The sequence below is a fragment of the Panulirus ornatus genome, chromosome 36 (genome assembly GCF_036320965.1).
Source record: "Panulirus ornatus isolate Po-2019 chromosome 36, ASM3632096v1, whole genome shotgun sequence".
Lineage (NCBI taxonomy): Eukaryota > Metazoa > Arthropoda > Malacostraca > Decapoda > Palinuridae > Panulirus > Panulirus ornatus.
The window spans coordinates 5,602,918-5,619,469 of record NC_092259.1 but is presented as its reverse complement, the minus strand read 5'-3'; the positions used below and the strand labels follow the sequence as shown (position 1 = coordinate 5,619,469).

Sequence of the window (16,552 nt, the reverse complement as noted above, 5' to 3'; positions counted from 1 at the left end):
TGAAAACTTGCGAAACATTAATGATATCAACATTAGTACCAAGTTGTCATTAAAAGGAATCTATTTTTTTTCTCCATAATTTCATATCGACGTGTCAGTTTGGATTACTCAGTTATATTTAATTATCCGCACCTTCATCCCTTGTACTGACTTTACACTGATTTCAGGTAAGATACTCTAACTTGTAATATAAAAATATTTTGCATTTACGAATTATTTTCCGATTATACAGTATTAGATGAGAATATAATTTATTTCACGGAGAAAAATGAGATTTTTTTGTATGAAAATAATCGATTAGACAACTCGTATATAAAGAGTGTCAGTCCTTTGCCATGTAAACACGGTGGTTGCACGCGTCTATTTCCCGAACTAAATGGTATAAAAATGAGGATACGTTGGATTGTTGTGTGTATTATGTTACTACTCAATGGCCTGAACTGTAAAGGGTCATTGCCAATAGGTGCTACAGCTGTAGGAATAGCAGGAGCCGCTTTGTATGCTGGCTTTGAGAAACTCCGATGCACCTTTTATGAATGTTGTTACAAAGGGGCCGATTGGATCCAGCCTAATATAGCAGGTAATGATTAACCAGTGTGATTTTACTGTCAGATCAGCTGTTTGATCCTGAAAGATTGATAATTACCCCACAAATGATCTGAATATATCTTATTACTTGATTGACTAGAATGACTTACGACGCTTGCATTTCTCAAGGTCTTCTGTGATCACCCACATGGGCACTGTTGTGGCTATATATTGGATCAGGCTATAGGCATATAGCGACTCATAAAGCCATAGAACAAGGCTATCCCTGATTCCATTATTAGGTCTTGAATTAAATGATTAAGAAATACGTTGCCAGTTTAGCTACGCATATGTATTAGTTTTGGTAGGTTACTGATTTTCTTTGGAAGTGGTAGTATAGGGTTAAAAGTCGTGGAAAGCATAATTTTAGGACGTATTTACTCTAACATTAAAAGAGATGGTAGTAGTAGGGATTATAAGTACCAGGGAAAATTTGGGATTGGTTAGAGTTAATGAAATTGTAAAAGTTGAACAGAAGGTCTGAAGACCTCACAGATGACATTATTTGTTCTTTTCAATAATAATGCTGAATCTGTATTTGTATTTAAATGATCATATGATAATTTCATAAAAACTAGAAATAGATTTGAATTTTTGTCATTTTTCTCTTGTCCTTAATTAACATTTTCTATTTTCAGCTTTAAATATAGCCCTGGAGAAGTATATTCATGGACAGCACTTAGTTCGAAATGTTGTTTCGAGGGCATTGAAAGCTCACCTTTTCAATGATCAACCAAGTAAGGTAATGAAATCTTAGAGTTTAGAAGGAAGGAAATTGAAAATGCTTTTGATGCATTTATTTTCTCACTTTGGCTGGTGAGCCAAATATGAAGAGCTGTAGCACTCTTATTTAGATAGATTTAAGCCACGATTTAAGTAAAGTATATTAAGAATTCAGTTGCAGACTGTAATGATGCTGAATATTGAGATGAATTTATATTTTGATTGTAATGTATTTGTTCACACAGTTCTCAATGACAACTGTACAGCAGTTTTTCAGTTATAAATGTCATTGTTACATCATGGTTTCAGTGTCCTGCTTCTTGTAGGTAGCACCATTGTTTCACGAGATACTTCTTAGCTCCAGTCTTGTGTCCCTTTATACAGTGTGGATATTTAATCCTTCATTCATTGTTAAATCCCTCTCTGCAACTAGGGCATATATGCACCATAATTTTTTCAGTTCACTATGGCTGGGGCATATACATTGATATTTCTTGAATTGACTACACCTTCCCTGAAGAAAAACATATTGCTATTAATGCTTTTAGTGGCTTTTCATTTATAAGTGGCTTTTCATTCATTGATACCAGGTGCTGCAACCTAATATTTTTCCATACACCCTTACATTCTTTGCTGATTTGTGAAGCTGTGACACTTTAAAGAGAGTAGGTAGTCAGTGTACTCATATTTGTGTGTGACAAAGACACTTGGCAGCAGAGCAGCATATGTTAAAGGGCACTTAACATATATAGATAGGATTGTGAAGACGTAGGATTGTTAGAGTCTGGTGTCTAGTTTTGAATATCCCAGGTCAGAAATAAGAACCAACTTGAGAATGTATTCTTAGTGTACAGAGCCTAGTTTTAAGTATCTCTGGTCAGACCTGAGGATCTTCTTTCAAATATCCTACAAGGAAATTTAAAGTCTTTCAGTGTCACATCAATTAGAAAAGTCAGCAAAGAAAATATGCTGTAAAAAACATAAAGTCGTTAAATCTCAAGGGTCTGTCTTCAGCTTCATGCAGGCCAAAGTTTATTTCTTGTTAGACATTGTGTAAAACTACTATTTAAATACTGTATTGAACAGAATGAATGAAAATGATAAGCTGCCATTAACATGCCTTTTTTGTAGCACACAGCTATCTCTTCAAGTTTTGTTTTTACTACAATCTTTTGTTGTCCAGGTGTAAGTAATACTTACTGTATTATGTCGTGTACAGGCTTTGGTAATGAGCTTCCATGGTTGGACAGGAGGAGGAAAGAATTTTGTTTCAAAGTTCATTGCTGAGAATACATACAAGCTTGGGATGAAGAGTCAGTATGTCCATATATTTGTCAGCACACTTGACTTTCCTCATGAACAAATGGCGGACATATATAAGGTATGTTTTTGATATGTGAAAAATTTTGGAAGATTATGATACCCCATTTGGAAAGTTATCTTTTGTGTAATGCAGGAAAAGTCATGTAGGTTAGACTTTAGATAACTTAGGCTGTTTAGGGTAGGCACAGACGAAGGTAGGTATTGATGTCAGACGATACCATATTTAACTGGAGGTATCTTTTGAAAATATGATGCTGAGTATTCCAGCCTTTCAAGATAAGACATGAGAACACTAAAGAGTTCAGAAATTCTTATAGATTATTATATTCAGTACAGCCAGATTACTTTTCAGAAATTCTGGACTTCTGAATGTTCATGGCAAAGAATAGAATAGTAAAAGTAAGGCAGTTATTATGTGAGATATTCAGATTCACAGAAATCATTTTAAAGAAAGAATCAGTACCACAGTTCTTTTAGATACTAACAGTATGATGGTTAATCTCCCACCTTGACAGACACATGTTCTAATGAGCATGCACACAGTTTTGACTTCGAACTGACAGCATCTGCACTTAGGCCTTTAACCCTGCTGTGAGGGCCTTTTGAAAGCTTTAATGATTTCCAGGAATCATTTGCCTTGAAATCGGTTTGACCAGTTACCTAAAAAGATTTTTCAATTGAAGATCTTTGTAAATTACTGTCAGTCACTAAACAAATAATGTAGTTTTAGTGACTGGCATTGCACATATTTTCAAGAAGGCTGTGGTGTGCAGTCACTTGAATAAATTTTACTTTAAGGTAAATTTGTAATTTTTTGTATTGAGGGCCTTGGTTTTGGACAAGTGGCCACAATGATCCTTTTATTACTCAAGGATTTTTCTTATTCTCGAAAATGGGTTTGGGAGACTAATGCCAAAGTGCTTTTCTGCTGATAGGCCTGCTGCAATGTTTCAAAGTTCCAGAATACTAGAAGATTGTGAAAAAGCCATCTGGTAACATTTCTACATCCTGTAGACAGACAGCCAGGGCCAGTTTAATATCAAGTCCCATTCGACTACAATGGCACCCAGCCTTGCTTGTAAACAGTAATGAGATAATCATTAAATCATCCTTCACAAGTCAGGTCACATATAACTATGGTAAGTATGCTGACAGGAGCATACAAAATAGATAAATGAAAATGTATGATTATCCTGCAATGAGATGTGAAAAATTATGATGTATAGTACCCGGAATATTTAGAAGCTTGTGAAGAGTGACTACAGAAACATACAAAAGAAGATTTGACTCATGGTTTAAGTCAATCCCTGAGGTGCCTTCACTTTGATAGTCATGGAGAAGGAGTAGCAAGCAATTATCATTGGGAGTCTTACCCTGGTTTAATGTAGATGTGTTTGACCTGACTCATAAAGATCAGGTCAACGGCATCAGACTATACTTTAAACTTATTTCCTTGCATCTAAAGAGTTCATTGGCATGACACCCATTACTTAAGTTTGTATTTTGCCTTAGTTTTGCCGCTCATAAAAAGGATTAACTGTGAATATAACCTTGCTCATAGTTTGAAGACAATTTCATTTTGGCTATGAACATTTATATAGTTGTTTCGTAGTATCTGAAGAAATGAGTGGCATGATCTCCATAACTTTAGTTTGGATATTGTGTAAGTTATGCTTGTTATGATAAGGTTTAACTTAGAACTTACCCTGGCTCATAGCTTGAGAAAGATTTCATGTGTGACATGGAACTTAATACTGTACATTTTTTTTATATTTCCAAACAGCCTTTTAACCCATTCTTAATTTGCTTCAAATAACTGTGCTGCAATGCACATGACACAGGTGTTTTGTGGGACACCCTTCTTGTTAGTGAGAAATGGTTCTCACAATATAGTTATACTACATGGGTAGATAGATGAATAGATAGTTATATGGAAGTATCTGAGAAGATAATTGGTTAATATATTGTTCTTAACAGTTGCACCTGCAAGATTGGATTCGTGGAAACGTCAGCAAATGTGAGAGGTCCCTGTTTATCTTTGATGAGATTGATAAGATGCCGTTGGGGATGATTAATGGTATCAAGCCCTTTATTGACTATCATGAATCCATCGGTGGAGTAGATTTCAGGTGAATTATTAAACCAATTGTTTTAATGGATGAAAAGTGTTGCAGAGCTGTTGTCATTTTGTACATTATCTTTTTTAGTTTAAAAGAAGTTTTTGGTTTGGGCATATGTAAAGAATGCAGGACTGGGAGTTTACAGAGAGTGTATGATAGTACAATTAAAAGGGTTATTGTGAAAGGAAGACTAACTGTGACATGGGCAAATAGAATGGAAGAATACTGGAGGAAAGAAATGGTGGAAGAATGTGGAAAGGTTTATGTAAGGGAGGTATTAAGGACAGGGATAAGTGGAGACTCTTTTACAGTGGCCCTCCCCTTAATGGGAGTTCCCAGAGGGACAGGCATCAGGGATGGAGATAGATAGGAGAGTTTTACAAAAACTAAATTTATTGCTTTTGATAATCAGATGAAGGAAGGGAGTTAACATGTTTGCAAGTTCCTTCATGCAGTGTTTGTTAGAAAATGGAAGGATGGTTTATATGCTAGAAAACTGGATGACTCTACTGGAAAGACCACGAGAATGTTTAAAGAGTTAATGGTGATTGGTCTTGCTTGTTAAGGAGTGATGGCATATGAAGATGAGGCAATGGCAATTAGAAATAGTAAACTTAGGGTTCTGTTTATTTCTTGAGGTGTTCCTTTACCTTCATGCTGTCACCCAAGTTGGAGTTTACAAAAGTCCTAATCCTGTTGGTCAAGATTTTTTGGTATTAAAGCAAATCAGTGCTTGATCATGAAAATTATTGCCTTGATAGCCCTGATGCTGGAAGTCTTTTTGAAATGCAGGCATTGTCCATACATTCAAACTCTCATTTTTGATGTGGCTTGGGTTAAGGCAAGACCTTCTGATTAAAATAGAATTAACATTAGAGAGATTAAAGCTAGTTTCAACCATTATTTTGATTTACTCTTAGAAGACTCCACCTAAAGGACTTTCTTATGCACAGTTGGATCTCTTGTACCTAGGAAGCATAAATGTTCTGTCTGCAAGGAACATCTCTTCATGTATTAAATTATTTGCTTTGTTGACCCCTGTTTGGCCTTTATGTCAAGCCCCATGATTCTGGGAAGTTAGCCTCCACTTTTAGCATTCTAGAGGAGCCTTTCATCTAAGGAGATCACATGCCAAGGTTCACGTGATGTGGTCCTCGGTTTGCTGCCATCAGAAATCCTTCATCTCCATGCTCTCAAGGCTCATGGGATGAACTGACTGTCGAGAGAAAAGTAACTTTTTTAGAATGAAAAACTTTCTCCCTGGCTAATCTCCAAGAGCATTTTTTTTCCTGGGTTGTTGTCTATCCACCTTCCCATCTCTTTCATAACACCTTACTCCTAACCAATGGTGACCACCATCTGTGTGTTGTTAATATTGTAAGGATTAGGAAAGATGTAGGTTCAGATGCTCAGAGATGATGACATAGTTGCTGAGTTGAAGTTGCGAATCATTGGATGGGCAGACTAGCCAAATCATAGGCTGCTGTCAGATAGATATGTTGCAAAAGATGAGAGGCAAATTTCCCCTGTAGAGGGTGAGGTTAAGAGGTTTTTTAACCCCCCAGAGTTCTTAGAGATTTTATGAGGCTCATAGGGCACTGCCTTAGAAAAAGAAAAATTTTCATATTTCAAATCTTTAGTTTTGTTTTGAACATAAATTTTCATCCCATTTCTTTTTTGTGATAAATTGGACGTCATGTCAGGAATTAAACAGCCACCTTTCTAAAATTAAGCAAATGCTGAATTTAAGTAAGCAAAAGGTCGGTCTGGTTTAATATTAGCATTTGAGATGGATATTCCTTAAAGTAGATGTAGAATTTGATAGTGGTTAGAGTGAGGGATTGATAAGAAAATTAGGGAAATACAGTTTTATGAAGGAAATAGGATGGTGATGTTGAAGTTGGTGCAGTCCTCTGTTCTTAACGCTACCTTGCTAACGCGGGAAATGGCGAATAGTATGAAAGAAAGAAGATATATATATATATATATATATATATATATATATATATATATATATATGATTGGTTCTCAGTGAATGTAGGTTTGCGGCAGGGGTGTGTGATGTCTCCATGGTTGTTTAATTTGTTTATGGATGGGGTTGTAAGGGAGGTAAATGCAAGAGTCCTGGAAAGAGGGGCAAGTATGAAGTCTGTTGGGGATGAGAGAGCTTGGGAAGTGAGTCAGTTGTTGTTCGCTGATGATACAGCGCTGGTGGCTGATTCATGTGAGAAACTGCAGAAGCTGGTGACTGAGTTTGGTAAAGTGTGTGGAAGAAGAAAGTTGAGAGTAAATGTGAATAAGAGCAAGGTTATTAGGTACAGTAGGGGTGAGGGTCAAGTCAATTGGGAGGTGAGTTTGAATGGAGAAAAACTGGAGGAAGTGAAGTGTTTTAGATATCTGGGAGTGGATCTGTCAGCGGATGGAACCATGGAAGCGGAAGTGGATCATAGGGTGGGGGAGGGGGCGAAAATTTTGGGAGCCTTGAAAAATGTGTGGAAGTCGAGAACATTATCTCGGAAAGCAAAAATGGGTATGTTGGAGGGAATAGTGGTTCCAACAATGTTGTATGGTTGCGAGGCGTGGGCTATGGATAGAGTTGTGCGCAGGAGGGTGGATGTGCTGTAAATGAGATGTTTGAGGACAATGTGTGGTGTGAGGTGGTTTGATCGAGTAAGTAATGTAAGGGTAAGAGAGATGTGTGGAAATAAAAAGAGCGTGGTTGAGAGAGCAGAAGAGGGTGTTGTGAAATGGTTTAGGCACATGGAGAGAATGAGTGAGGAAAGATTGACCAAGAGGATATATGTGTCGGAGGTGGAGGGAACGAGGAGAAGTGGGACACCAAATTGGAGGTGGAAAGATGGAGTGAAAAAGATTTTGAGTGATCGGGGCCTGAACATGTAGGAGGGTGAAAGGCGGGCAAGGAATAGAGTGAATTGGATCGATGTGGTATACCAGGGTTGACGTGCTGTCAGTGGATTGAATCAGGGCATGTGAAGCGTCTGTGGTAAACCATGGAAAGTTGTGTGGGGCCTGGATGTGGAAAGGGAGCTGTGGTTTCGGGCATTATTGCATGACAGCTAGAGACTGAGTGTGAACGAATGGGGCCTTTGTTGTCTTTTCCTAGCGCTACCTCGCACACATGAGGGGGGAGGGGGATGGTATTCCATGTGTGGTGAGGTGGCGATGGGAATGAATAAAGGCAGACAGTGTGAATTGTGTGCATGGGTATATTTGTATGTGTCTGTGTGTGTATATATATATGTACATTGAGATGTATAGGTATGTATATTTGCGTGTGTGGACGTTTATGTATATACATGTGTATGGGGGTGGGTTGGGCCATTTCTTTCGTCTGTTTCCTTGCGCTACCTCGCAAACGCGGGAGACAGCGACAAAGCAAAATAATAAATAAAAAAAATATATATATGTATATATTATCCCTGGGGATAGGGGAGAAAGAATACTTCCCACGTATTCCCTGCGTGTCGTAGAAGGCGACTAAAAGGGGAGGGAGCGGGGGGCTGGAAATCCTCCCCTCTTATTATTTTTTTTTAATTTTCCAAAAGAAGGAACAGAGAAGGAGGCCAGGTGAGGATATTCCCTCAAAGGCCCAGTTCTCTGTTCTTAACGCTACCTCGCTAACACGGGAAATGGCGAATAGTTTGAAAGAAAAAAGAAATATATATGTATATATATAGAGTGGAGGAAGTAGAAGTTGAGATTTCAGATCAGTAGTAGGTGGAAAGGACACATTGATGAAGTTTATGTGCAAGAGGTGTCTTAGTGTAAGACTTTGCTGAAATGTAAAAACTGTGTTTTTAAGGTAGGTTTACATGGACTCTAATGCTAAATAACAGGTAAGTTTATAGTGAATATGCATGGTTATATAAGTATGTTGTAAAATGTGTGTTACTTAAGGATATCATCATGCCCCTTCAGGAAGTCTGTGTTCATCTTCTTAAGTAACACTGGAGGCCCAGACATCACCAGAACAATGCTGCAGATGTGGCGTGCTGGCAAATCTAGAGAGGATATTACTCTGATGGATCTTGAACACCTCATACAGCTTGGGGCATTTAATGAAGATGGTATGAATAGACTGGAGTCACTTCTTATTAGAGTATTTGACCTCATGAATTCATTCTGTCTCTGAATAATTGAAAGGGAAAAAAGGGAAGGGTGCACCATTCACAGGCACAGATGCCTGCTTCAAAGTGTGCCTTTTAGGGAAAAAGCATCTCATATTCTTTAATGTTTATGTATCTGTGTCAGAAATTCTTTTTCCTTTATAAAGTTAGATTTATGGTACCGAGTCTCTCTCAAGCAACATAATCAGCACGAATCTCTTGGCACTTGAAATATTTTTTCTGTTATACACACACACGCCTCTTTTGTCCTACTTTATACCATTTATCTCTCTTTAGGACTGGTACTTTGTTACATCATTGTTTTGAGTTCTTTAAGTCTGTTTTTACTGTTATTGTGTATCATTTTAGAGTATTATATGCTTTCATAATAGAATACAGTATTCTTGTTTCTCACTAACTTTCATGTTCATTTCTTAGACCTCTTGTGTAACTTTACATCTCATAAGAAACTAATCAGAACTACATGTAATGGTGTAACTGTTACTGACCCCTTTCAGATAATCCACCTTAAATATTGAATTGTTTACCTTTTTTAGTGGAGTCATTTATAGAGCATGTTGCAGCAAAACTTTGGATGTTCAGTACATCTCTATTGATTTAATTATTTTTCAGGGGGTTTACACAAGAGCGAACTCATTCAACATAGCCTAGTTGATCATTACATACCTTTTCTACCACTGGAAAGACGTCATATAGAACTTTGTGCCTTGGATGAGATCCGAAGGCGTGGTCACAGGCCGTCACAAGAATTAGTCAAGTAAGTGTGATAATGTAGGCATATCTTTCTATCTATCAGAGAACCCTGTTATTTGTATATTTCTTAACGTCAGATTGGTTGTAAATTTGAGAGCTACAAATGTACTGATTTATATCGATACTTTATTTTGTTTCCTTTTTTACATTTATATATCAGGATGGATGTGCTGGAAATGAGATGCTTGAGGACAATGTGTGGTGTGAGGTGGTTTGATCGAGTGAGTAACGTAAGGGTAAGAGAGATGTGTGGAAATAAAAAGAGCGTAGTTGAGAGAGCAGAAGAGGGTGTTTTGAAGTGGTTTGGACACATGGAGAGGATGAGTGAGGAAAGATTGACCAAGAGAATATATGTGTCGGAGGTGGAGGGAGCAAGGAGAAGAGGGAGACCAAATTGGAGGTGGAAAGATGGAGTGAAAAAGATTTTGTGTGATCGGGGCCTGAACATGCAGGAGGGTGAAAGGAGGGCAAGGAATAGAGTGAATTGGAGCGATGTGGTATACCGGGGTTGACGTGCTGTCAGTGGATTGAATCAAGGCATGTGAAGCGTCTGGGGTAAACCATGGAAAGCTGTGTAGGTATGTATATTTGCGTGTGTGGACGTATGTATATACATGTGTATGGGGGGGGGGGTTGGGCCATTTCTTTCGTCTGTTTCCTTGCGCTACCTCGCAAACGCGGGAGACAGCGACAAAGTATAAAAAAAAAAAAAAAAAAATATCAGGATAAGTCAGAGATTTAGCAGAGATGGATTATTTGCATAATATAATTGGAATAAAACTGATACTACCGTACTGGGTATCGGGAAGATTAGTGACTGCTGTGTAGTGAGCCAGCGCTTCATTGGTTGTCAAGTTTCACTCCCCTGACCCAGATAGCTTTTTTTTCTTTCTGCCTCACACAGACTGTAATTACTGGCATTCTGTCTACAAGCAAGGTATCCTTTGTAACTCTAGATTTTCCTAGGATGAGTGTTATGTGCTAGCCCAACCTTTTGGCAAAATGGTATGAGCAGTAGATAGTAGTAGGTAGGAAGATTAACCAGGAGCATTAGGCAGGGGTAGTTGGTAGAAACATTAGGCAGGAGCAATAGGTAAAAGTAGTTTGTAGAAGCATTAGTTAGGAACCTCAGGAAACACTGTGCTAGAGTTGCCCTTTGCTAATGCCCTGTTAAGGATGAGACACTAAAGGCAAAGAAGTGGCACTGGAGTTCACTAGTTACAGAAACTCTTTTGCAGAGGCCACCTCCGTGAGGGGGTTCCCATGGGAGTGGGAGTTAGAGATACAGAAAGATAAAGATAACTAGATATAATTGCAAGTATGATGTTAGAATGAAAAGTGAAGATATGAGAAGGTATGTTGTTAGAAGTCATTAGAAAGATGCATGTATGAACACTTTATATGGTGTTATACATATTGCAGATAATAGGTTGGTCAAGAAGATAAATAGCATAACAGAAGAAACAAGGAGGGGACATGGATTGTTAAGGAGATGGATAGGTATATTGAGAGAAATGACTAAGGTTAGGGATATTCCAAATGAAGATGTTAGAGGAATGAGTGGGGATTGGATGCAGTGGAAATGTTTTGTATTGGAGGTGGTAATGATTGGAGACATTGGTCTCAATTAACAAATCAGCTTAGTTTGTGAAATAAAAGATTAAGAAGCAGTAGCACTTTCATGAGTATGGAAATCTGTGCCTCATTTTAACTCACTGAGCATGGGTTGAGGATGTGTGTGATGTATCTGATCCACTTTATGTAACTGAGAAAGGAGTGATGGTAATAGAATGGGATAGAATATAATTTCTTGTGCTTTAAGATTTTAAGTTGAGGTGAAAAATATGAAGGGTGAAGAAATTCATTAACTACTCAACATGCTGACAGCATGCAGAAATTTAGGTTGTATTAAGAAATGGGGGCCCGTATCCCAAACTTTTACATCTTTTCATCTCCTTAAATACATCAAAACCTTCATAAAACACAACTTGTGAAAACATTTAGAGGTCATTATCACACTAGTGGACAGTTCATGGGTTTTTGGGTGTAATTGCAAGAGAATTTTCATAAGCATGTAATGATTAATGTATTAGATATGTATCCTTTTTTAAATTTGGGCAAGTGTGTATTTAATATGCCTTACAGTGACAAAATCATTACTTGCACTTTTATCCAGTATCAGATGTCACTGATAGCATTGTTAACTATTTTGCACAGTCATAGTTTCCCTTATATAACTGTATTTAATTTTGCGTTTCTTTTCAGAAGTGTAGCAGATGAAATGGTATACTTTCCCCCAGAGAATAAGCTGTTCTCCACTACTGGTTGTAAGAGAGTTGCTCAGAAAGTGGGGTATATACTCGCTACTAGGGAATATGAAAATCTGTTTGAATGAAGAGTGAACTACATAAATTGCTCATAATGAAATCAGGTTAATATACATTTTGTTATTGGATGATTTCCATGTAGAGGGAAACTTGGTATGGTATTTTGTTGCACACAAAAGTCTTGATTTGGAGAATACATTGTTTTACAGAAAATTTAGACTTTTTTGGAAATTTATGGAGAATACATTGTTTTAAAGGAAAGTTAGACTTATTTGGAAATTTAATGTGTTTGGCTTCATCTTAGCAACTTATGTGCTTGTTTTATGGCATGATGTAGCTTAACTGTTGCAAAATCTCAGAAATATTTTTTGTCTATGGAACCATCTCACAGTGTCTATGTTTTGTCTCTTACAGCCTAGATGAGTTTTGCATTAGTGAAATCTTCAGAGATGTCTTCATCAGTGTTCAGAGTTGCAACAACTACTGCATCATCATTTACTTGAAGAGGAGTTTTATGAAAAGGTTGTACTCAAAGATAAGGATTGATGTTTGTGAAATTCATTACAAAAGCACTTTAATTGGCATGAACCAGTTTAGGAAACCAGTTTAAGTAGCTAAGAAAATCTGGCCAAAGAGTTTTACATACATACAAATAAAGATGTGGATTATTATTATTATTATTATCATTATTATTATTATGTATATTATCATTATTATCATTATGTATATGTGTGTCTGTGGGCGTTTATGTATATACATGTGTATGTGGGTGGGTTGGGCCATTCTTTCGTCTGTTTCCTTGCGCTACCTCGCTAATGCGGGAGACAGCAGTTGGGTATAATATAGAATAAATAGAAAAATTATTATTATTATTTTTTCAAACATTCATCATTTTCCACATCAGCAAGGTAGCATTAAGAACAGAGGACTGAGCCTTAGAGGAAAAATCCTCCCATGGGCCCCTTCTCTGTCCGTCCATCCATGTGTGTGCCCCCCATCTCTCTCTCTCTCTCTCTCTCTCTCTCTCTCTCTCTCTCTCTCTCTCTCTCTCTCTCTCAGCAGTGTTTCACGTGTTAGCAAGGTAGCACTAACACAAAGAAAAGCCACATCTGCTCAACTCCACTCTCCATCTGTCATGGGTAATGCACTGATAATATTATTATTGTACCACCCCAGAACCACCTTTTATGGGGCTTCTACAGGTTCTGGGCTGCACCTTTCGCTTGAGCAGGGAAATGGAAATTTTATTTTAGAGCTAGAAAGTTCTCAATGCAGCTTTTCTCTCATTTGTTTATTGATAATGATAGCTTTGCCAAAGAAGTCTTCTTATTTGCAGTGTAACCGTTACCTGCAGGGTTAGTCAAATAACACCAGTGAATATGTATGTCTAGCTTTTACATCATTTGGTTCCAAGCACTGATTATTTATCACAGGTGATCAGTCTATGCATGTATAGCAGAAACTTGTCACCAGCATGAAGTAAATACATATAATGTAGGAAATAGAAAACTGCTTTTACATCATTTGGTTCCTGAAAAGCACTAATTATATATCACAGGTGATCAGTCTATGCTTGTATAGCAGAAACCTGTTACCAGCATGAAGTAAGTACATATATTGTAGGAAATAGAAAACTGTTTTGAAATCTGTATGTTTATTACAGACTGTTCCATAATGCAAATTATTGAAAACCAATGAACAGATTTAGAAAAATCTGTACTGTAAATTTTATGTTGTTAATCAGTATACAGGTCAATGATTAAAGCTGTCAGTACTAATATCAGTGTTTGCTAAATGTGTTTTAATATACAGTGTATTGTAAATCTTGACCTTACTCTCACTTAAATTTGTCAGTTATATCTTGTAAACCTTGATGTGTCTTTTACTTTTGCTTTTTTTTCTTCTACCTTTTATACCTGCTTATGGCTTCCTTGGAACTGATTAGGAATATTAATGGCTGAGGGATAATATAGAGATCAAGACTGTAACATGCTGTCAGTACTGCTGTGGTGTGAATTTTGTCAAAAGAAAATCTTAGTAAGATTGTTAGGAACTGTATTTCAATTGCTATGTGTTTATTTCATTAACGCAATTATTTCTCCTGCTTTAGTAAGGTAGTACCAGGAACAGATGAACAAATGGCTTCATTTTCACACATCCATTCTCTAAACTATCATGCACAGAGTATTGAAACCAGGCTAGAAGTTGTTAAATATTACAGAAATTGAAATACAGATATGAGTTATGTAATGATATTAATTTTATTTTTCATGCATTTAGTTATTACTTGATTTCATTATAATTGCTTAATCTTGGTTTTGAAGTATAATATGACTAAATTTGAATTAAAAGTACATATTTCTTGACATTGTTACCATCTCTGTGATCTTGCTGTGTTAATCGGAGACATTGTAGTTAACAGTAGTAGCAGTGATTGCTAGTCATAGTGTAAAAAAGAGTGCTCTACTGTAACTCAAATCATTTTAATGTGGCAAAAATGATTGCTTGGTACTTGTGTCTTTATTAGCTCCAGTTCATACTTTGTTTTGCCTTTTATTCTTACATAAGGGGACAGTTCTTATAATGCATCTGTGATTAAATTAAATTAGTTATGCTTAACATACATTGAAATAAATGTAAGCCCAGTAACTCATTACATTACTTCTGAAATTACTGGTATTATTGATCTGTTAAATTTGGTTTTGCAAAATTATGCTAATGTTGTAACTCCTGACATTGGGATTCAGTATCCCTAATCATATTGAACATATTTATAATATTGGCATGGACCATGTTTATTGGCTGTTTTATTACACTTTGAATTTTCGATTGTCAAAAAATCTAACATGTATCAGTCTTTCTTTGGTTAGCTTGGAAATGATTAAGATTAACCTTAGATTGCTTAAGTAATGGAAATTACTTCTAGTCATTGGTTTCTTGTTAGAAGTACTTGTTTTACTGTGTACACTGAAGTTGTCGGTGGAATTGTTTAAGATTTCTTTTAACCATTTCTCGCATTCCAGTGTGACTATCATTTAGTTAAGAATTGTGTGGCATTGTCATGATTAGTTTCTATATCAAAACTCAGTACCAAATATTTAGTCATTTATGATTTCTAAAACAAAATCAATTGCAGTATGTTAACCTCAGAACTGTGGGTTTGTTTAAAAGAGAGGAATTTCTGTGTTGGGGAGTTTTCAAGAAAAAAAAGCAAAGTTTAGATACTTTTTGACATTTGTTTTGTTCATGTGATTGGGTTTTTATTCAGTCAGATCATCAGCAAATAGTATCTAATTACCCAGGTTACTTAGCAGCACGTACAACCATCACTTATTTATTCATTATTTTATTTATTTTACTTGATTGCTGTTTCCTGCATCAGTGAGGTATCGCAAGGAAACAGACGAAGAACAACCCATCCACTCATATACACATACATATACATAAACACACATTTTTTTATTTTTATTTTGCTTTGTCGCTGTCTCCCGCATTAGCGAGGTAGCGCAAGGAAACAGGCGAAAGAACGGCCCAACCCACCCACATACACATGTATATACATACATGTACACACACACACATATACATACCTATACATGCATATACACACAGACATATACATATATACACATGTACATAATTCATTCTGTCTGCCTTTATTCATTCCCATCGCTACCCTGCCACACATGAAATAACAACCCCCTCCCCCTCATGTGCGCGAGGTAGCACTAGGAAAAGACAACAAAGGCCACATTCGTTCACACTTAGTCTCTAGCTGTCATGTAATAATGCACCGAAACCACAGCTCCCTTTCCACATCCAGGCCCTACAGAACTTTCTATGGTTTACCCCAGATGCTTCACATGCCCTGGTTCAATCCATTGACAGCATGTCGACCCCGGTATACCACATTGTTCCAATTCACTCTATTCCTTGCACGCCTTTCACCCTCCTGCATGTTCAGGCCCTGATCACTCAAAATCTTTTTCACTCCACCTTTCCACCTCCAATTTGGTCTCCCTCATACACGTACATATACGTACATGCATATCAACATATATAAATATATACATACATGCACATGTACATATTCATACTTGCTTGCCTTCATCCATTCCTGGCACCACCTTGCCCCACAGGAAACAGCATCACTACCCCCAGTGTCAGTGAGATAGCACCAGGAAAACAGAAAAAAAGCCACATTTGTCCACACTTAGTCCCTAGTTTTCATTTGTAATGCGCCATTATTATGACATATATTTACTTACATGAAGATACCATTTGGCATTTTCTTGTCCTTCCATTTAGTTGGTTTATCACAGGCTCAATATGTTCTTGAAATAATATGATCTTATCAGTATTTAAGGAATATAACTTAGTTGTAAAATCCATTTTTTATAGATGCTGGAGATTAGCTTGCAACTTAGGTTTCAGAGCCAAAGACAGGTCTTTATAATAAAGTACAGGTACACCACCAATTTTCCGGCACTTTTGGTTCCAAAGCCTTACTGGATTAACCATTTTGCCGGACCAACTGTGGTCACTCAATAATAATTCATCAACACACCTC

At 37.0% G+C, this 16,552-nt stretch overlaps 1 protein-coding gene across 1 annotated transcript; it reads left to right on the top strand.

The window, feature by feature from the left end:
• Window positions 1-311: 311 nt before the first annotated feature.
• LOC139760274 (torsin-1A-like) lies at window positions 312-16,260 on the top strand. Its single transcript, XM_071683230.1, has 8 exons — window positions 312-580; window positions 1,227-1,330; window positions 2,531-2,692; window positions 4,612-4,763; window positions 8,694-8,842; window positions 9,515-9,659; window positions 11,921-12,086; window positions 12,397-16,260. Exons 1-7 carry the CDS (start codon window positions 388-390, stop codon window positions 12,048-12,050), a joined length of 1,035 nt encoding a protein of 344 aa, XP_071539331.1. The 5' UTR covers window positions 312-387; the 3' UTR covers window positions 12,051-12,086; window positions 12,397-16,260.
• The last annotated feature ends 292 nt before the right edge of the window (window positions 16,261-16,552 follow it).

What these genes read in the sequence shown, in the direction of transcription:
- LOC139760274 (XM_071683230.1), top strand. Translation starts at nt 388, where the DNA reads ATGAGGATACGTTGGATTGTTGTGTGTATTATGTTACTACTCAATGGC. An exon ending in AAATGGCGGACATATATAAG is followed by an intron (nt 2,693 to 4,611) that starts GTATGTTTTTGA and finishes TGTTCTTAACAG; the next exon opens with TTGCACCTGCAAGATTGGAT. An exon ending in CCGTCACAAGAATTAGTCAA is followed by an intron (nt 9,660 to 11,920) that starts GTAAGTGTGATA and finishes GTTTCTTTTCAG; the next exon opens with AAGTGTAGCAGATGAAATGG.